Consider the following 23,634-nt stretch of genomic DNA (forward strand, 5'->3'; position numbering starts at 1 on the left):
TATAAGAGCGAGTAGTAGAATGTTTGAAAATAGGACAGCAGCTCTCAATTTTCTCTAGTTTTTCCTGCTTTTTACAATTTCGCCATATTTCAAAAGCAAAATTGTTTTTATAACACCATTTTTGATGAAAAATAAGAAAGGGTCAAGACACTCGCCCAGGTGAAAAAGATCAATGTGAATATTTTTGCAAAATTAAAACTCTAAAAGTTTGTTAGAATCATTTTCAAAAAAAACCAGCATGCCATAGTAACATGCTTTTCAATTTTTTCTCAAATCTTACGTTCATTTTTGAGTCTTAAGAAAAAGAACAATTTCAGCATCAGATTAATATCATGCTCTCAATTTGTCAATCCGGGTCACATTTTTCCTCCCAAAAAGATAAAAGAGTGGGGCTACAATGGGAGAAATTTTTAAGAAAACGCAGCTCAAAAATCTTTCATATTTTAGGGCTGCATTGGTTGGTAAAATGGTGTAAGAGAGGGGGTAAAAGACAAATTAATCCCCCAGTCTTACATCTTCTTGGTCTGTCAAGGGGTAAAATGATGTAAGACTTATACGGGGTATTGTCTTTAGGCCAACCGCTAAGTTGACTGGTTAAGCCTTGACCAGAATAAAAAGCTGCGCCAGTACTACATCTACCCAAAGTTGACGAAGCATCCAAGGTGTTCGAGTCAGCGGATCCACTTGGAGGTGTGAGGTAAATTCTGGACAAATTTTATCATAGGTGGATAAGGTGAGAGTCACAATAAATCACAGAACTGAAAATGAAATTAATAGGTTTATGGTTCTGGCTATGGCAAGAGTAGCAGACCAGGCGTAATAGAAGTACCAGACGTTTTAGAAGTACCAGACGTCTTAGAAGTACCAGACGTATTAAGTACCAGAAGTATCAGAAGTACGAGACGTATCAGAAGTACCAGACCAACTATCCAGGTTAAAAGAACTGGCTAAAAGGCAGGGTTTCGAAATGCAGTCATAATCCTATATTCTCAAATACACGTATAAATTAAGTCCATTATTAAATTGAGGGATCTTTTCCATTTGTGCCACCCTCCCTCGTAAGTGGGTACTCATCAGTTCAATTAGCACGTACCCCTCGGAAGCACGTGCTATATTTTTACATACTGATCAAACATGTAATGAAATGTGCTTTTGTATTTTTCAGTATACTTACACTAAGCTGTGGGAACAAACGGAAAAGATGCAGATATCGTACTCGTAATCAAAACATCATGTACGAAAGCCAATACCTTCAGGTTCGGCTAAAAGAACTATTCATAAGCTGATCTTCTATCCACAAGCTGATTATCTATGAATAAATTGAATCTTCTATCCACATACAAGAGACCCAGGATACAAGTTTCTGTTGATGGAGAATTGTGAGCTTTCAGCAATTGCCACTTCAACAACGAATAGGCAACCTTCTAGACTGAAATTACATTTTTAAAAAATCAAAGCTTTTTAAGAAAACACATGAACCAACCAACAGTATATTAGAATAGATATTATAGTACGCCTCTATTAGGTAGTGGCATATAGCCTGTCAAATTTGCCTTGACGAGGGCTTTCCAACGATATAAGTATTGTATGGGTTGCTACGGGTCAAAGTGGGGTCGCTACGTGTCGGGCCGAATCGCTGTGTCGGCGCGCATCAATGTGTTGGAGCGCATCGCTGTGTCCGAAGGCATCGCTGTGTCGGGTCGCATCGCTGTGTCGGGCCGCATCTTAAGATTCTCTAACTTCTCGATGTAACTATCACTCTAGCTTCTCGACGAACTCTCCGACACCTCGTACTTCATTTGGAATTTTCGATTGGATATCTTTTTCATCTTTATACATGCTTATCTCGGGAGGTAGGGACGAATGCGGTGAAAGCGTCTCTGCTGTCACTTGACGGACGGAACAGCACACGTATTAGAATGTCACGTGACCGGATGGAAGTTGTGAACGAAAACTTCAATCTGTCAACTGAGTAAGCCGCTATTAAGATGAAGTAAACTATATAGGTGCTAAAAAACATATATCACAGAAGCTCTCTACCTGGAGAATCTAACTAACTAAACGACGGTTCGAATTTTGCACGGGAACACATTTAAAAAAGATTTGCATTTGGGTGGGGGGATTATGGGACCCATGGGCCTGGTAAGCGTCCGAAAACGCTGATATCTCAAAAACTACTTAACCGAATTTAAAAAATGAATATGTTTTGGAATCAGCATAAACTGGGGCTTCAACATGCTGTTAAAAAATTAAGAAAAAAACAGATAATAGAAAACTCGTTTTTTGCCAATCTGGCTGAAATTGGCTCATTTTCAGTAAAATTTGGGAAATTGTAAAGATTGGGTCATGAAACTGGATCGAAATTTTTTGACTCTTACATATTTGCAAAGATTAACAAATGAACAAGAAATTGATATAGCATGCTTGTAAAACCGATTTATATTGAAAAAGTTATTAAACTAAACGACTTTGAAAATATGAAAATTTTGCAAAAATCGACCCTAAGTTTGGTCTCTACTTTGATCTTGCATTTTAAAGTTTCGCATTACTTTAAGAAAAATATGGTTGTTGGGAGCGTGAGTTCTAGTTTCTAATGATACCAAAACTTGTATGTTTTGCGCTTTTAATTGGGAAAATTTAGTCGATGTATGAGTAAAACGACCAGTTTTTGCGCCTAAATCGACAGTTCTTTTAAAATTTTGGATACAATTTAAAAAAATGAAAATAGTACTTTGTATATTTTAAAATTACAACATCACGGCATTCGAATGAGCTATCATACTCTTTCTAACTCCTCTTTTCGAAAAAGTTATTAGCAATCGTTTTCCAAGGAGTACGAATTTTTCTGTACTTCGACAGTTTTTTTCTTCGAAAATTTCATAAAAAGGAGCATATTCGCAATTAATTGTACACAAATCCAAGGACTAAACTATCACGGCATAAAAATGAGCTATCATACATTTTCTAATTTGACTTCTTCGAAAAAAAAATAAATTTAGGGAACTCGTCTTTTTTTATTATATTGACTGTTTTTTGGAAAATTTCGTATAAAAATGAGCACGTTTGCAATAATTCTTTACAGGTTCAACAAATGCAGCATTGAAATGAGCCACCATACACTTTCTATCTTGTCATTTTCAAAAAGTAATTAACCAAAGTTTTTCATGGAGTTCGATGTTTTCTTGTCTATTTTGGCAGTTTTTTGAAAATTTTGTACACAAATTAGCATATTGGCAATTATTTCATCACAATTTTGACAAACTATATCATCACGAGAATAAAGTGATCTAATACATACTTTTTAACTGGTCTTTTGTGAAAACTTTTCTATGTTTTGCAGTAGATATTGAACTTTTCCTTTTTCAACAGTTTTCCCAGGATACCAAAAATTTATTTACCAAAACAGAAAAAATGGTTTGTTATGTTATCGATTTTGTTATAAAGTTATTTTACGATCAAAAACTATTCAAGTGTGTTTTGGGTGTGCAAATATTATGCAATCACTAAAATAAGGGGCACAAGTATGCTTGTAGAACCGATTTATAACGAAAAAATTATTAAACTACACGTCTTTGAAAATATGAAAACTTTTCAAAAATCGACCTTAAGTTCGGTCTCTACTTTGACCTCGCATTTCCATGTTTGGCATTACTTTAAAAAATTTATAATTGTTGGAAGCGTGAGTTCTAGTTTCTTATGATACCAAAACTTGTTTGTTTTGCACTTTTAATTGGGAAAATTTAGTCGAAGTTTAAGTAAAATGACCTGTTTTTTTCCCTAAAAGGAAAGTTCTTTCAAAATTTTCAATCTAGATAAAGAAAAATGAAATTAGTACTATGTATATTATAAAAGTACAATACCTCGGCATTTAGGTTAGCTTTCATAGTCTTTTTAACTCGTCTTTTTGAAAAAGTTATTAACAATCGTTTTCCATGGAGTACGAATTTCTTCTGTACTTCGACTGTTTTGTGATAATTTCTTAAAAAAGAGCATATTTGCAATTAATTCTACACGCATCCAAGGTTTACATTATCACGGCATTGAAATGAGCAATCATACATTTTCTAACTTGATTTCTCCGAAAAAAGATTATGTAAATCGACTTTTTTAATTAATTTGACAGGTTTTTTGATAACTTCATATAGAAAAGAGCACGTTTGCAACTATTTCCTTACAAATTTAACAAATGCATTACCAGGGCATTGAAATGAGCCACCATACACTTTCTTACTTGTCTTTTTCAAAAAACTAATTGACCAACGTTTTTCATGGAGTTCAATCGGTTTTTCTTCAATAATTTGGCCGTGTTTTTGAAAATTTTGTATACAAATTGGCATATTGGCAATTATTTCATCACAATTTCGACAAACTACATCATCACGAGAACAAAGTGTTCTAATACATACTTTTTAACTGGTCTTTTGTGAAAACTTTTCTATGTTTTGCAGTAGCGATTGAACTTTTCCTTTTTCAACAGTTTTCCAGGATATCAAAAATTTCTTTACCATAACAGTAACAAACATTTTGTTATATTATCGATTTTGTTATGAAGTCATTTTACGATTAAAAACTATTCAAGTGTGTTTTTGGTGTGCAAATATTATGCACTCACTAAAATAAGGGGGCACAAACGAAAAAAAAACATTTTTTAAAATAAAAAGTTTTCGTTATTTAAAATTGTCTCACCCTTGAAAAAAGAAGACTTGATGTGAGTTGCTGGCTTAATTGTGCCCTATCTAAGCCTATCTTTCACTGATGATGGAAGAAAATTCTTGAATTTTCAGTCTGGTTGAAGCTAAATTTTTGCGAAGTTTGTCGCCTGGTTTTTTAGCAAATTCGAACAAAACATTTGGGAACTTTCATACTAGAAAGCGTACACTTCTCTTTTTGCTGGCATCAATATTGCAGAAATTGAGAAACCTTTCCAAAAAACAAAAAAAAATCTGAATTACATCGTGACACAGTTTTTAGCAAATTTTTGCATTTTTCGATTCAGTTGATAGCGAACGAATAGAGAACAGTAACAAAACTCAGTTCCGCCTCCTCCACCCAATTACATAGCAATTTTAGTCAGAAGGGTTATTCCTCAATAATCCACCCATTGCAGCCTCTTGCAGCCCACTCCTACATAGCCATTCAGTCAGGGGGAACTCCTCAAATCTCCTCCCTTTGCAGCCTATTGCAGCCCAATCTTTCAAGACACTTTTAGTCACGGTGGGTTATACCTCAATTATCCACCCATAGCAGCCCATTGCAGCCCACTCCTACATAGCCATTTTAGTCAGGTGTAAATCCTCAAAACTCCTCCCCTTGCAGCTCATTGAAGCCAACTCTTACAAGGCAATTTTAGTCAGGGGGTAATTCCTCAAAAGTCCTTCCAAAAGCCCAACTCTTACATCATTTTGCCTTCTATGAACATATTAACCCCACAATCTTACACCAATATACCCCCCCCCCCCTAGAAAAATTACCCACCCCTCTTACAACAAGTTGGGAGGATTTTAGGGAAGATATTCGACCCGGAAATCATTAGTATCTGTTTTCTAGTGCCTTTATAGGGCTAATTTCTTTGAAAACAAAAAAGATGGTATCAGGGCATTTTAGGCAATTCCATTCTACTCAATGCCATTATGCCCAATATCGTTTCATCAATTCTCAATTTTGCCAAATTACCCTGATGCTATATTTACCAGAGCGAATATTTAACCGATTATATATTTAAATGATTCGTGGGGCTTGATATGAAAATATTACATCCGAACATGAGATTAGCGGACTACATAATAAAATGAGCCCTGGGGTTGTTATTAGGCTATAAGACCTGAACTCTGGATTAGGCGACTATAATATTAAATGGCCCTTAGGACTTGATATGAAACTATTGCAACTGAATATGGGATTAGCCCACAATACAAGTGGCCTATGGGGCTTGATATGAAACTGTCACAACCGAATATGGGATTAGCCGACAAAACAAATGGCCTATGGGACTTGATATGAACATGTTACAACCGAACATGGGATTTTTTTACTACATAATAAAATCGCCGCTGCGGTTGATATTAATCTATCAGATCTGAACACTGGATTTACCGACTCTATAATTAAATGGCCCTTGGCAATTGATACGAAACTACCAAAACCGAACATGCGATTATTCGACCATATAATTAAATGCCCCAAGAGACTTCATATGAAACTGACACAACAGAACATGAGATTGGCTGATACATTATAAAATGGCCCATAGTACTTGATCTGAAACTATCACAACCAAATATGGGATTAGCCGACAATACAAACGGCTCGTGGGACTTGATTTGAAACCATTACAACCTAACGTGGGATTAGGCGACTACATAATAAAATCGCCCCTGGGGTTGATATTAAGCTATCAGAACTGAACACTGGATTAGCCGACTCTATAATTAAAGGGCCCTTGGCAATTGATACGAAACTACCAAAACCGAACTTGGGATTAGCCGACTATGTAATCAAATGCCCCAAGAGACTTGATATGAAAACTGTCACAACAGAACATGGGATTGGATAATTACCTTAAATAATGGCCCGTAGAACTTGATATGAAACTATCGCAACCGAACAAGGGCTGAGCCATCTATATAATTCAACGTCCCGTGCAACTTGATATGAAACTGTCACAAACAAGCGTGGGATTGGCCGACTATATTATCAAATGATCCGCAGGACATGATGAGAAACTATCACATCCGAATATGGGATTAGCCGACAAAATAAAGAACTGGCCCGTGAGACTTGATACGAAACAAATGTATCACCTTTCCAAGCAAATGTGTTAGATTGACTTGTAGAAAATTTCTTTTTTACAGGGTCGTGAAAGACCACATGCAAGGTCTGATCAAATCGTCAATGACTAACTTCCATTGAATCCTAAAGAAGTATACAGGATAACAGTTGCAAATTGACTTTGAAAAAATATATAGTGCTATTGAAAACGACTAAAAACTGTTATTGGACCAAATAAAAATCCATTTATAACTCTTCTATTCTTCTAAGATAAGAAGCATTAATTTTCGTTAGGTTAGGCGTCTGCAAACCTAATACTGAGCCGCAGTCTATTCCAAAACTGTCCATTTTCATTCCTCATAAACTATAATTAACCGCAAGGAGTTAAGGCATGTTTCAACCGCAATGACTCCAAAATTGACAGTGGTGGTGAAAAAAAGATAACTTTGCATTTAGCTGAGAGTTGAGATCAATCACGCAAGGACATTTTTTATCCTAACCCTCTTACTTCATACCTGGAGAATCCGATCGATCGTTTTTTTCTCTGCGAATACATTCTTTGGGTGGTTGCAGTGTTTAAATTTTTAAATTTGAAGTTCCCACGTAAAAACTTTCAGCGAAAAGCTTATTTGGAACATAATGGAGTTATCGTTGCCTTTTATTTTTTTCCCACTTATGCTCAGATTCAAATTAAAGTGAATTTTTTTATTCTTATAACAGCGAGTAAAAGATTGAAAACAGGACAGCCGCTTAGTTTTGCCTGCTTTTTACAATTTCCGCCATATTTTAAAGGCAAAAATGTTTTAATAGCTCCATTTTCAATGAAAAAGAAGAGGGGGTCAAAGTACTCGCCCAGCAGAAAGAAGATCCAAATGAACATTTTTGAAAAACTACAACTCCTAGAAAATTTTACGAGATAACAGTTGCAAATTGATTTTGGAAAACCATGGAGTGTTATTGAAAACGACTAAAAATTGTTATTGGTCAACATAAAGATCCATTCAAAACTCTTCTCTTCTTCTGAGATAAGAAATATTATTTTTAGTAATCGTCTGCAAACCTAATACTGTGCACAATTTACTCCAAAACTGCCCATTTTCAATCCTCATAAACTATAATTAACCACAGGGAGTTAAGGCATGCTTCAATATTGACAGTGGTGGTGAAAATAAAAGAAAAAATTTTGCATTTAGCTGAGAGTTGAGATCATTCACGCAAGGACATTTTTTATCCTAACCATCTTACTTCATAGCTGCAGAATCCAAACGATCGTATTTTTCTCTCTGCCAATATTTTCTTCGGGGTAACGCAGCGTTTAAACTTTGAAGTTTGAATATTCCACGCAATGAAATTGAGCTGGACGCTTATTTGGGACGTAACGGAATTATCTTTGCCATTTATTTTTTCCCACTTTTGCTCAGGATAAATTTAAAGTGAACTTTATTATTGTTATAACAGCGAGTAGAAGAAGGTTGCAAACAGGACAGCAGCTTATTTTTTCCTGCTTTATAAAAATTCTGCCATGTTTTAAAGGCAAAAATGTTTCAATAACTTCAATTTCTGATGAAAAAGAAGAACGGGTCAAAGTACTAGCCCAGCAGAAAGAAGATATATATGAACATTTTTGTGAAACTAAAACCCTAAAAGTTAGTGAGAATCATTCGTTGAAAAGGAGACATCATACCATAGAAACGCGCCCAAAGAAGGGCAGTTTTTCGATTTCAACTTTTTTCCCAAATCTTTTGTTCAATTTCAAATCCATGGTAAAACAACAACTTTAGCACCAAATTAGTATCATGCGCTCGGATTGGCAACTATTACAGAATTGAAATTCTTGTGCATTTTTTGGGCTAATTTCTTTGAAAACAAAGATGCCGGTGTCAGGTAATTTACCCAATTCCATTCTAATCAATGTCATTGCACCCAAGGCCATTTTATCCAATGTCAAATCAACCAAGTGACCCCACTGCTAAGTTTACCAGAGCGGCTTTTTAGCCGACTAAATAACTAAATGGCCCGTCGGACCTGATATGAAACTATTACAACCAAACATGGGATTAGTCGACTATGTAGTTAAATGGCTTGTGAGACGTGATATGAAACCATCAAAACTGAACATTGGATTGGCCGATTCTAAGATTAAATGGCGCATGGCAAATGATATGAAACTACCACAACAGAACAAGGGATAAGCCGACTATATAATTGTATGACCCAAGGGACTTGATATGAAACTGTCACAACAGATGATAGGATCGGCCGACTATATTATTAAGTGGCCCGTAGGTCTTGACAACCGAATATGGGATCAGCCGACAATATAAATGGCACATGGAACTTGACATGAAACTATTACAACCGAACATGGGATTAGCCGACTATATAATTGAATGGCCCATGGGACTTTATATGAAACTGTCACTGCCGAACATGGGCATAGCCGACATATAATTAAATGTCCCGTGTCAATTGATAGGAAACTGTCACAAACGAACATGGGATTGGCCAACTGTAGTCTCAAATGAACCGCGGGACTTGATATGAAACTATCACAACCGGACAAGGGTTTAGTCGACAAAATGAAAAAATGGCCCACGGGACTTGATAGAAAAGAAACGTATCACTTTTCCAAGCACAATCTGGCATACCACCAAACGCACGACTTTGTGATATAATCACGCAAACTACACAAACAAATTTATTAAAAAATTTTGATCAACTATCTAGAGAAGAATACGGCCCTTGTTGTGGACTATTTGGATGACAACGGTTGGTTGACGGCGGAAAAGAGAAAAAATGGTGGTCGAGTCAATGAAACGGGCGCAATTAGACGCTGAACGATAATTAAACTGTAACAAAATCAACTCTTTCCCCAGATTCCTCCTCCATCTAAAATTGACGAACCCAATCGCACGATCTGAAAACAAGCATTCGAGCTTAAATTGGCAAGAAAATTCGCCAAGAGGTCAAAACGCGATATTCATGGTTTGTACGAATTACTAGCTCTGGGATCTGTTCTTACCCGTGCCTTCCCAACTACCTCAGTAATGAAAGAATTGGGTTTAGCAGAAGTGAAGATTCGCAACAGTGATATGGTGAAATTTGGTTTAAGGGAGAACAGAACAAAAACTTGTGGTTGTACGCCCAGAGAGGGCTTCTCCCGTACAACACATTGACGCAAGAAAAAATTAGTCTACATATTAGAGAATTCAAGAAAGAGTTCAGAGGCGAGACAAAATTGCGGCACAGACAGGCTGACAACACGGGAGCGTCTTCAGCCAATTCCGATAATTCCAAATCTAGATCAAATTTTCAACCCACAAAGCCCTCCAAACCTCAATCATTTTAAAACAGTCGCAATACAGCTCCAAATCGAGATGAGCAGGCGACGCCTTCAACTCTGTCAACATCTACAGGTAAAAAAACAGAGGCTCGCAACAAAATGGTAAGGTATTGATCGTCAGGGTTACATTTGAAATGTAAACGAACCTTCCAAAAATCTTCCAAAACGCCAAAGAACAAAAAATCAAACAGTAACTGCAAGATTAATTCAAGAGGAAATTACGAGTTACCCTGCCGAAGAGATAGAATTTAATTTGCTTGTTGTAAGCCCTCCAGTCCGAAGTTTTGTCCCATGCAAGCTCATCCAACAACCAACAAAAGTGAAATATATGAAGAGAACTCAGAATGTCGGTTTTTGATGCCAAAATAAAATCGAAAACTTCAAACCTCACTCAAAACTATCACCATATTTGATGTTGTACAATTTGTTGCATTCCTCTAAGTTTTCTATTAAAATCATCATTTAACCTCCTGCACTGTTTGAATTTAAATTTTTAGTAAACGTAACTCTCGCTAAACTATTTCTTATTGTTAATTTAATTGTAAATTCTTATTCGTTACAGTGATGGATCTGCCTCACAATTTTGTTCATTTTCTGTTTTCATTCAAAATTGCTATATTTGTCGTTGAATTCGTAATCAATATTCCTAACTTTGTATCAATGAAAAAGTCAAATTGCCGAAAAATTTGACCTTAATTATGATGCCCAGCAATAAATATTATTTTTATTATTTTAGCTATGATAACAAGCATATTTTGTTATTATATATATATATATATATATATATATATATATATATACAAATATATAATTTTTTTCTTGAAATATTCGCTAAATTCTCTTTAGAAAAAACTTTGTGTTCTGTTAGAACGATCAAATATCATGGACCCTGTAGAGCTTGACAAAGCCAAGTGCCATCTCCAATACTCTCTTCAATGAGAGTCTTTTAGATCCGAAAGAAAAGATCTCCTCGACCTCAAAACCGTAAAGATGAGCAGATGTATCGCTTCGTACTCGCAGCTTGTTGGACCTAGTGGTCACATTTACTAGTCTGGTCACATCAAGCGACTTGAAGTCGAGTTTGACGATAGACGCCCAAATGTGTTAGATGGACAACATAGCTTTGTGGAATTGTTTGTGCCGCGTTCTCACTTCAAAAACAGCTATCAAAGCATCAATTTTCTGGCGTCTCAAGTGCAGGAGCACTATGCCATCTTTTAACAACGCTCCTTACTACGTTCGTTCTATTATGCCGAACTATAACTTTTGCAGAAGGTTTTGGGCGGCAACCATTCCGGCGATCATGGTGGACCTCCCAAAAGAGAGACTCGCTCACCAGTCTCCTCTTTTTACCAACAACGGGTTTGATTACTTAGCGTCTTGAAAGTGGCCCTTCATCGGACTACCAAAAACAGGTGGGATTTCTCTTCACTTGTCTGGCTTCTCGTGCCGCCTTTAAGTCGATCCGTCCATGGACACTAGTTGTGCTGAGGAATTGCAGTGGTGCATCTCCAGACGGGTTACACCTAGTACAATTTGGTCAGTTAAGAGTACGAACTTTATCGGAGCGGAGAATGAGCTCCGTGAGTTTATAGAAAAATTGAACATGCTCAACATCGCCGCCGAACTTGCGCAAAATGACATTAGGTGCAGGTTCACTTTGCCCAGTACGCTACTATAAAGTGGCATCTGGGTGAATTTGTTCCATAGTTTTCAAAGTGTAGTGTATGCCATCCTCGGTACACGCAGCCTCATAGATGAGGTTTTGAACACTGCTTTTGGTCTAGTTGAGTACGCACTTAACGCCCCTCCACTGACGCCCTTAAGCGTCGAACCGTCCGACCTAGGCGCAATAACACCCAAAAAATGTTTACTTAGAAACCAAACAACCGGAGATCCGTCAATCGTTGGCATTGACTAGTTCAGTCATCGTAGGTGGTGGTACGCTGGCAGGCTGTTCTATGCAAAAGCATTCTGCTTCTTTTGGCTCAGAGAGTATGAGCCTGCTCTCAACCCTGAATGTAAGCGACAGACGCCTGCCTAGCAGCTTCTCAAGGCCGGTGATTCAGTTTCGATAGTTGAAGAAAGCAACCCTAGAGATAACTATCCGGTTGCTCGGATTGAGGTACTTCGATATGGTTCAGACCGTGTCGCTTGCTCCGCCGTTGTACGCATGTCATCCGGGTATTTCGTCCGTTGGCTTGTTAGCCTTCTACCAATCCTCCCCACGTTTTTTTCCAGACGCAAGGATGTTACTGCGTAAGAGAAATGAGGAAAAACAAATCTAATCAAATGATCAATGCTTCAAACGATCAAAGGGAGAAAGTTTATTACAGCATTTCTTAACCATGTAAGTTTTATCGATTATCTCCAAACGTTCAAAGACGCAAAAAAAATCCATTCTATTTTAAGAAGAAAGCCCGGAAAAAGTGCCAGTATCATTTTTCGTGTTGAGCCTACTTGTAAACTAAATCCATTGCGGTGTTGTTCTAATTAAAAACTTTGGTCCAAATAAAAATCTGAGAATTTTCATTTATTTTACTACGATCTATTTAATTGAAAACAGGTTTTTTTCATGTCTTCATATGAAATGAAGCTTCAGTTTACTTTCTTAATGTTTCATAGACTAGTGTCGCGCTTCGCTTCAACTGGTTTGTCTCTTCAGCGCCCTGCTTCAACTGGTTTGTCTCTTCAGCAACTGGTTTGTCTCTTCAGAGGATAATCATGTTCAACATGCCAAAGAAATGTCGTAGTTTTTATTGACAATCAAAACTACCGATAGACAATCAAAACTATCGGTTTATCTCACTTTGTCAACAAATTACAGAAAAGAGTGAGGTAAGGAATTAGACTTAGATATAACTGGAGGCGTTAAGTGAATAGATAATGTTGTAAAATAGAAAACAATAGGCAACTATTTCTGTATAGGCCAGTAAGTTCAATCAAATTTCAATTAAGTCATTTATAAAAATAACAAGTGATAACTGTATAAATGTATTGAGTTGAGATCTATTGATCACTAGAACTTATAAAAACATGCCAGAAACGGAATTTAATTTTTGGTGCTAGTTCTCGCTATCCTGATTGGGGAATATGTACATAAATGAACAAATATTTATTTTTTAAGATATTTCGCCCACTATATAGGTGAGAACAACTCAATTTTTGTCTCAAACTGCTGTTTTTGCAGAGGTTTTTCAAGTGTCATGGGTGACGTGAACTTCCACTTTTATCAGCCCCATTATTGCTATAGTTTTCCAACAAAGGCTCGTTTCTCTTTTCCAATATTTAAACTCGGTCTCTCGGTCAAACTCTTGATCAAGCCACACCCAGTGTTTTGAGCCATTGGGCTTCCAAACATATACGGAAAATTTCCCGCATAATTCCGAATACAAACTGAAGTGAACTCGAAGTTTTTTCCCATATCTTTCCACTCCGACTGAAAAGACCGAGTATGCAGCTGCTAAAAAGTTTGACCGGATTTCAATACCACGCTCTTGATTATCATTGAACGGAAAATTTACGACCACTGGTGAAATATTGGGTGGGTTGAAAGTGAGATAATGAGTGTCAAACATCTCGGAATGCGATGTTGTTCTAGAACTTGAAATTGATTCGGCATGAGACGGCATCGAATCAAGGGTTCTACAACCGCTATTTACGTTTTGTGACGTTCTCGTTGAACTGTATGCAAGATTATGGTTGTCAAACGGTAACGGTCTATAAAAACTTCCAGATGGTGAATTTGGATTATATTGCCCTGAAAGGCCTATCGGATTGGTGAAATTGGGCGATTGCACTTCCCTGGGAAAACTCACACCCAAAAGATAAGGTTCATAAAAAGTCAAAGCCGGGGACTGGGAATAAGTTCTGGAAAGCCATTTCTGATTAGTTGGAGCACTGAAAAAAGCCAAACTTTCAGTACATGAAGTCACCAGTGACGCAGCACCGATATTTGGACTTTCAGGTTTACTTTCTAGAATATGGCGTCCGAATGCTTTGTTGGGCTCAACCTGGCAACTTGAGTCAGTTTTAGAGTCAGAAGTTTGTGTGCTTTGCTCTTTCTGAACAAAAAGAGCATCAAATTCCTCATTCAATTGGGTGAAATCGAAGCGCGGAGAGTTAAGCAGCCATTCGATGCACTTCAAATTTTGGTTTAGTTTACATTTTTCGTCAACTATCGATGTTAGTTGATCCCAATTTTGCAGAATCAACTTTCGCTCCCGTTCAAGATCTCGTCGGAACTTTAGGCGATTATCTGCCTGTTTTGATAATTCTCTGGTCAACGATAGTTTCTCGTCAAGTATAGCAATTGCCGCAATCTTGTTTTTTGAAAATTTCTGCAGCTGTTCATCGACGATAATTTTTATATTTGGAAGAAATTTGACAAAATTGTGGTCGTCGTGAATTGTTCCCTGGTCAATACACTTGTTACAAATAAGAGATTCACAACTTTTGCACCAATATTTTCCTTCAGTGTTTTGATGCTCTTGACAAAAAATAATTGATGTCTCGCTATCATTATGTGCTCCAGAACTGCCTCCATTTAATAGCCGATTGCTTGCGTTCATTTGTTCTTGGAGATATTCTCGGATACCGTACATTGGTTTCAAATTTGCAATCGGTACTCGACTCTCGACTCCGCACAACGCACACCTTAAAGTGTCTTCATGTTGCATCGTGTTTAGACATGTTTTCGGGGGTCCACAATAACAATGCCCACATGGCAACTGCCGAGGGTCTTGCATAAAATCAGTGCAAATTGAGCACTCAACCATTGTATTGTACACGTTTTACGATTTTTTCACGCTTGATTAAAAAGTTTTGTTCGTTCATTTTTAAAATAAGCATCTAAACAGTTCTGTTTTAATGTAAGCATCTAAAATACAGCTTTAAGCTCTTTAAAAACAAGCCACACAGAACCTCTTAGTAATAAAATAAACTGTCTTTTGCAAATAGATAACGTTGTCCGCTAATAAATGGTAAAAAGTAATCAGTTTAAATTTTTATTCATCTAATAGCATATTTTAAAATGAAAGCCTTACAACGTTACATGCTATGAAGTGTTTGTTATTCTCCAATGTAACATTTTCAACGTGGGAATTTCTTAACGGAGAAAAATACATTGGTTGTCCGGAACGTAATCTTTACAGATATTAAATATGATTTAAGAAACTCACGTGCACATTTTAATATATATATATATATATATATATATATATATATATATATATATTATATGTGTGTGTATGTGTGTGTGCGTATTGAATTTGAACAACGTGATCTAAATTGCAGTTTTTCATACTAGTGCGAAAGCTCCTCACTTTCCCATTATGAAAAAATTCATGGGAATCTACGTGTTTAGGAGCTCTAAACTACAGCTTATATTCTCTGATAATTTTGTGCCAATCAATTTTTTTGACAACCTAACAAACAAGTTGATTAATGAATATTAAAGCAATTTCATAAGGTTTTCATGTCTAAGGGACATTTTGAACTGGCGAAATTTTTGAACTGGCGAACTTTTGAACTGGCTAAGGGACATTTTGATGTCGTGCACATTAAAAAATGCCAGATTTTTAAATGTCAGAAGTTGCTACTGGGCCAGAAGTTGACTTCCGTTGACCTTCGTCAGTCTAAAAAGTGCCTGTTTCGTGTTTTAAGCATGGTTAAGTTACACTGCAGAAGTCACTTCGAAATTCAGATTTCGCTTCGCGCTTCTCAATAAACGCTAGAAATTCTCAGTGAATTCAAGCAGAGTCACGTGGCCATTAGTTGAAGATGAAGCATGTAACCTACGTTTTTTAATTCTATTTTGATCCTTTAGTCCGCCAGTTTGACCTGTTAGCCCTTTAATTTGAACAGAGATGCTAATTTTTGGATAAAAAATTGGCAAGTTTGTCCAAAAATGCGTTATTTCAAATCAAGATGAACATCCGTTGCTTCAAACGAAGGGCTTTAATACTAATCTTAGTAGATAATTTTAATATTCGTAGTGTGGTTGATTCTATATCAGGGTTGAAATTTCTTGGTGTTAAATTCTTAGGCAAAATCTTTAAAAAATGATGGTTATTAGGGCGTCATTCATGCAAAACTTCACAGCCATTTACGAAAAGTCTTCAACCTCGATTAATAGCCTGGCTGGTATATCTCATGACATATTTTTTTGTTCCCATTCCTCTTGAAGGGGGAGGAACTATATACTCAAATGGGTTTTCTTGTTCAGTCAATTTTGATCGATCGACATGTTCATCGTAGAGAGTTGTGAGTGGTATCAATAAAAAGCCCGTCCAGCGTCGAATAGGGAAATATATTTTTTTAGATTTTCGTTTTCTAGAGCGAGTTATCGTGGTTTAAGTTTTTGTGAAAATTAGACACTTTTGCGCTATTTTCGTTCACATTTTCCGGAATTTTTACCCTAAATTTTGTCAACTTTGCTAAAATATGATAACATTAGTACTGTTGATTTTGTTTTTACAGACAAAAAAATAATGTTGGTTATTTTGATTTAATTCTCTATATTTCTCATTTTCATTTTGACAAAATATTTCAAAATTCAGCGTTTTTCATCAAAGATTGCTTGAAATAAGCTTAAGTCCACTTGGATTAAAATTGCTGGAAGTACCCAACCAAAAACAATTAACCAAATCTCTTTAAAGTACAGGGGGAGCTGGATCTACTTCCATTTCCATTGAGATTAGTCTGAAATTAAAGCTTTGCTGTTTTTTGCTGGAATTACTCTATGGTTATCATAAACGCAGTATTTATTTTTGATCGTTTAACTAACTATCTTTCAACTAACAAACTATCTGGATCTATGACATTCGATACCATTGAGTGATCTAAATGGACAAACAGCAGTGGCAAGGCTGCTTTTGGTCCAATCTTGGACTGCTACAATCCAAAAACAATTCTGACTGTAATCATTTAGTTTTTTTAAAGAAAAATCAATCTTTTTTTATGTTAATCAAATAACAGAACAATTCAAATCAAAGCTCACTGTTGATAGGTCCAATTGACTTCTTAAGCAGCTCCAAATTGGTGTATTTAGTTGAAAGAGTACGGTCGTTTTGCCTTTTAAAAATGTTTGATTTTTCAATTTAAAAAAGGCATATTGAGAATTGCCACTATTTTTCTCTTAATTTGGTCAACTTGTAGCTTATTGTCAGCAAAGAAAGAGGGCTTATTCATCTTTTTCTTTCCTATGAATCAAACTTTGATCTTTTTTCCGCTTTTCGCGTTGAATAATGGTTTTTTGGTTTTGATACTACTAGATTTCACGTTTTTTATTCCATTTTCAGGCGTTGGACCATTTTTAGAGTTTTTGTTCTCATTTTGTCACATTATTATTTTATTGATAAATCACATATTACACAATTTGCGTTAACAATAAGGCACAACCGACGTATAAAAGTCTTTAAAGGCATAGAATAAGGTTAAACGACTTCAACACTCCTTTCTGAAAGTGTTTATTTGAATTTTGTACAATTGTCTTTAGCTGTCGTTTTTATTTTTTCTTGTGGTACATGAGTACTACACTTTTAAATAGTCTCACTTTATGATATAGTAAGTTCATAAATTCTTCATGCAGTATTTACATCTTAATATTGTTAACCATCCGCAATCGTACGACGATTGTCTCTTATGTTCAAAGTTGACTGGTACCACGCACTAATGTGCAGACTGCCAAATGGCTAATTGCAGTTCTGCCTTATCTTGATTCAAATACAGTTGTGCGTTGAAAATCACTTTTCGATTACAGGTTAAGATCATCATCAATATAGAACGAGTACCACATGGCGCAGTCAGCAGGATGGTGGTCAATACTTAAAGACAAATCAAAGAAATTGCACCAAAGCAGATTAACCCGCCGGTGCGATAGGCTATTCCCATTCCACTTTATTATCGAACACATACCAGGCTCAAAGATGGGCCTTACAGATTACATATCTAGAAACCCCCACGGCGCCGCAAAGCCAATTAGTATTTATGATGAATAGAACATGTATGTATGTATGATGAATAGCACTTTGTAATAGCACAAATAGACGCTATAGTCAAAACAATCAATGTAATTAGACAATGCGGTAGACTACAAAAATTCCCTAAACTGGAATTGCACGACAACTGCAAGACATCAAACACAACTACAGTAATCAAACGTCCAAGAGGCCACCCGAGCAAAATTACCCCTGCAATCGCGGGACGATTCCAATAATCAAAGAGCCAGGAGCACAAAATCATAAGACAACGAAGACACCAGTTCCATCCAAATTTAGAAACCGCGTGACAAGAAATGGCGTAATTGAACAAAAAGTCACACAACAAGCGATTGCTAAACCGCACTTTCCAATTGACACAAACAACAGATCTATTCTGTTTCGCCCCCCTCCCCAACTTAGTGAGAATAAATCTTTTATGACCCCCAGGCGCACGTGCTATTTTCTTACATAGCAACATTCTTTATAACGACTTATAATTTGTAACTGGGGGTCATAAAAAAATTTGGGGGGGGGGGGCGAAACAGAATAGATCCCAAACAACAATCAGTTGCTAACTCAGAAACAAGTTTCTCTAGAAATGCAGTCAGAACAAGACCCAAAAGAAAATACTCCCCCAAGAAATCCGGGAAAAAGTCCACTCTCCTTCGCTACATACCTGAGCCCCAGCAAAGAAGTCAAAACAACATCAAACACAATGCTGGACAAAGCAATCAAAGACGTGTTCAGTTCGAAATTGATAGCGGCAATGACAAACAAGGACAGCGTCCTAAGAGAAATTAGTGACTGCATCGTCCAAAACAATGAAAGTAGATGCAAAGCAGTTAGCAAATAGATACAGGCCCATTGGAACCAATTGAGTGTGAAAGACGGCTGCATACTACTCGAGAGTCGTCTCACAATTCCAAACACAATGAAGGAGGCGGTCATTGATGTTTTTCATGCCACCCAACCGAGCTCATGGATAATGACAGAACTTGAGAATAGACTATGGTGGCCATTCATCAAAAGAGACTTGATAAACAAGGCAAAAACCTGCCGCCCCCGCACCGAATTTGGTAGGAACCTTAAAATATAATACCAAAAAGGAAATGGTCGCCAATCATACCGTGCGTCGAACCAAACGAAGAAAATCAAATAGACTTTGGTGGACCAATATTAGACCGTCAAGGAAGAGAAGTATACTTCCTTGCCTGCATCAATCGATTTTCCAAATTCCCATCTCTTAAATTATACAATAACGCGAATGCTATCAACATAGAACTTTTCTTACATAAATATATGTACATGCAGGGGTACCTAGATCAATACGAATAGATCAAGCTAGATGCCAAAAAGGCAATATAGTTAGAGAATTGTGCAACAGAAACAACATTAAAATATTATTTGCACCTGCAAACGATCATAGAACGATAGGCTTCGTTGAGAGATTAATCCAAACGGTCAAACGAAGACTAGGATGCATGAAGTTAGATCCAAAACAACACCCGTTTAATATAAAACAGTCATTGAGACAAATCACCCAAGAACTGAGAATATGTCGTAAAAAACCAACCAATGTAATCCCGTTTGAAGCGCATTTCGGGCGCCCTGCTAACACCCCGATAACTAACCTAACGTCTACACCTGATAGAAGCAATTTAAAATGGCCAAATGTACAACCTGATTATTTAGATGACAACATCATGGGAGAGGACGAATTGATTTTCGACAAACCCTGGGAACAGGAGGACCTCAACAGCGACGAGAAGGTGCGTACATCTGAAGCGAGGATGCTCACGGCAGCTAGGAAGGACACCGGTGAAATCTTGCGAACATTCCGAATGACCCCTCAATCGACGCTGAAACCAGTCGCCAAATCCAGCAAAGGCTTTCAATTAGCCAGGACGTAGCAAGAGCAACTCTAAGGCTTAGATGAAGGAATAACAGAAGGTGCAGCATTAGTGATAACATCCGGCTCGACCTTAACTATCAAGAACCGGGGCGAGATGACACCGTACTCTACGAGTCAGATGTAGCTAGATTTGATACGCCCGCACTACCCTGATTTCCTTTCATTAAAATTGCTGCACGAAACACAGTCATTAATCACCATGAAAAGTTACAACGATCAATGAACGTCCATCAAAAGGAACAACTGAAAATATTGAAAGGCGAACGCACCATTCGAAGAAGGCAACAAGACTCACCAACCAATCCCAACCAGACCAGTTTAGCTAAATATCATCGCACGAAAGTTCCTCAAAGATGAATTACGTACACTCGCCCAAGAAAGGGGGCGCGAAGAAGAACAGAGAGCGATCCCCACCCTCACGAAGACGAAGACGATACTATTTCAGCGCACAAAGTAACGGCCGAAGCCAACCGAAAGGGCGCGGACTACGAACCACAAGAGACAGTATATATTCATGAGATAACTCAAGGCAAAAAGCCACGACGCAGTACTAGGCCCACAAAGAAGTCAACGAAATACGGACAGACGGAGACTTTATCCACCGACGAATACGCAGATGAAGCTCGAACAAGCACTCCGGTCAAAGGCTCCAAAAGTGTTGCAAAGTTCCAGCCGGGTCCAAGTACGCAGGACAATTCCACGCAAGGACAAGAAGACAATCCTAGAGAGGCATTCCCGTTACCAGGCCAAACACAAGAGCCCATGGAGACTGAACCGGCGTCACCTATGGCAGGCGATCAGGTGCTAGAGATATCGTTGCAACCACAAGAAGAAAGAGAGAGAGATAACTAGGCCCCCATGAGCTATAGGATTAAGCGTTGAACAAAAACTTGATTACAAACGTTTAACAAACTTTGTTATTCCTCTGCGGGGAAATGTGGTACATGAGTATTACACTTGTAGATAGTCTCACTTTATGATGTAGTAAGTTCATAAATTCTTCATGCGATATGTACATTTTAACATCTTTAACAATCTGCAATCGTACGACGCTTGTCTCTTATGTTCAAAGTTGACTGGTACCACGCACTGTTGTGCAGACTGCCAAATGTCTAACTGCACTTCTGCCTTATCTTGATTCAAATACACTTGTGCGTTGAATATCTCTTTTCGATTACAGGTTAAGATCATAATCAATATAGAACGAATACCACATGTCTTTTGAGTCTTGTGAAACTTCCTGAATAATGACAGGTCTCATTTGCAGTTGATGGAGGAATAATTGAGCTGGTATTCTGATTTGAGTACATAGCTGATGGCTTTGATGACTTTGAAAACCATGTTTTTCTATGTTAAAAATGATGCATTTTTGTTCTTTTTTGTTCTTTTTTGTTACCTAAATGCATAAACTACAGTCCACTTACAACACGATTGGCGTCACAGAAAGGTGCAAAGAATTCGTTATGAATATACTAGGTTCAATGAGTTTTTGGCAAAAAAAAATAAATTTTATTTTTGATTTTTGTCTATATTCGACGTTCTTTTTGTATACGCAAGTTAGGTTTTGAACAATTACAGGTCTAAAGCAATTCTTTTGGACGAATGATTAACTTGTTCATTTATTTCATTTTGTAGCTAAAGGCTGTCATGACTTCAGGCAAAATTGTTTTCGAAAAAAACAAAAGTTTTACTCATTATTGCCCACTTTTCTCTTTTTTATCAATTTGTTACCTTACCTCTTTCTTCATACAACAATGTTGGCGTAAGAGTAAAGGCCAATCGAACATAATTTGAGGGGCAAAATATGGCTTTAAAGCTTTGTCTCGCAATTATTTTTTGAATTTTTGTTTGTTGTCTCTAATTGTCGTTCTTTCTGTAACCGCATGAAAAATTGATAATGACAGTTCTTAATGTGTTCTTATAGAAACGTATGTAATCAGAAACTTGTTAGATGTTTTCGATTGCTATCTAATGTTTTTCATTACTTTGAAATTAATGGTTCTTAAAAACAGAAGCCAATTTTAAAACTTTGTTTTTTTTGGATTTTTGTCTAATTGTTACCGAGCCTTATTATGGAGGGGTTCCATATCTTTTACACTAAAAACAAGTTATTTGATAAAGTTTTAATTGAAACTGAGGCTATTTTGACCTTGTTAATAAGTTTTTGAACATAAAGTTTTGGATGTTATTAATGTTTGCTGTTATTGTTGTTTGATTTTGTTGTTCGTTTTGACTTGCTTTCTTCATAATGGCTGATCTCATCAATATATTTTTTACTCCACTGAGTTATTTGCATTGGAGAGGATCTTTTTTCATACACTCTTTTTTTGAATAAATACTTGAGTTTTTGGGGCTTTCTATCTGTTCCTCATTTGATCGGCATTTATGCCAAAAATGCGGATGGGCGGTATCGGGACTTTATGTGCAAACTCACATTACCGAGACTCCTTGCTGTTAATTACTTAGGCAAAGTCAGAAAAACAGTTCGTATTCTGGCTATTTTGGCTTCATTGTCACAATAATTCAATTAAAAACTTATAATAGAACTAAGGACATTGTAAAAAAACGGTTTGTAGTTTGGTTAATTCCACCCATCACCGCAATGAATTGGTAAGCACTCCAGCATAATAAAGATAATCCAAATCATATACTACAATTTTCTAAATTGCAGAGGGATTTTTTCATTATTTCACCTCTTGCTCCCTTGGCGTTTAAACTGAAAAAACCACCAATTACGCTTGAAACAAAGTTAATTTTCCAGAGACAAAAAAAATTCAATGACTTACTTTAGTATTTTAGTAATTATTCCTATAATTATCTATGTTATTTAATCAATCTATCGGTTATTTGGGTTGATTGAATATGCTACACTATTGGGTTATCGTCTGTGCTACAATTTTTGGGCTATTAGAAGCAAGGGCTATTAGAAACAATTTTTTGGGCTATTAGAAACCAGGCCACCTCATAGATATTCCCAGACAATTAGTTATTGGTGGCTTCTGTAAAAGATGTACTAAGATTGCTAGTACGATTTGTATGATTTGATATTGTCTAAAGATTTCAAATGTGTAAAGTTATTCAGTTTTGTAACGCTTGATAGGAATATTGGATCTAAGTTTTGAAAGTTTTAAGAATCCCCAAATTCCATATAGTCCGGTAGCGCTCTGTTAAAACCTTTTCATTGAATTGCACCAATTGGGATCGAGAGCATGGCAGATCATTCCCCTTACTGCTGAGAGGAGATCTGAAAGGTCTTTGGCTGTGCCTCCATTGTACATTTTGCGATCCTCGTAGTCCCTCGTGGTCTCCTGGGCAGTTAACAAATTTGGAGGTTCTTCTGGGAACAGTTCAGACAACCAGCTTGTGACTGCCATCACATTTGAGGCATTGTGTCTCTTTGGAACAGTCGTTTGTCTTATGACCAACTCTTTTTCACTGATAGCACAGAATCACATTATCACGTCTTTGAAGAGAAAAAAAAGAAAATTTGGCTGATCTTGAGACTTCACATCTGTAATGGGTGATCTCGATCATCAAACCAAGGCTGATCAAGAGTTTTTTGGTGCTCTTGCACTTCATGAAGTCCCTCATTAGCTTGGTTAGCATGGCTCGGCTCTTGATTTGCACGG

The 23,634-nt window shown here is 36.9% G+C and overlaps 2 protein-coding genes across 2 annotated transcripts in view; one reads left to right on the forward strand and one right to left on the reverse strand.

Moving 5' to 3' along the window:
* Positions 1-23,634, forward strand: part of LOC142345588 (uncharacterized) — a 290,080-nt gene that overhangs the window by 84,108 nt on the left and 182,338 nt on the right. The gene's annotated exons all lie outside the window — the stretch shown is intronic.
* LOC142346008 (uncharacterized) lies at positions 12,987-15,113 on the reverse strand. Its single transcript, XM_075398487.1, has one exon. The coding sequence runs from the start codon at positions 14,887-14,889 to the stop codon at positions 13,309-13,311; it is 1,581 nt and encodes a 526-aa protein (XP_075254602.1). The 5' UTR covers positions 14,890-15,113; the 3' UTR covers positions 12,987-13,308.

Source organism: Convolutriloba macropyga, chromosome 9 (assembly GCF_964194025.1).
Source record: "Convolutriloba macropyga chromosome 9, txConMacr16.3, whole genome shotgun sequence".
Taxonomy (NCBI): domain Eukaryota; kingdom Metazoa; phylum Xenacoelomorpha; order Acoela; family Convolutidae; genus Convolutriloba; species Convolutriloba macropyga.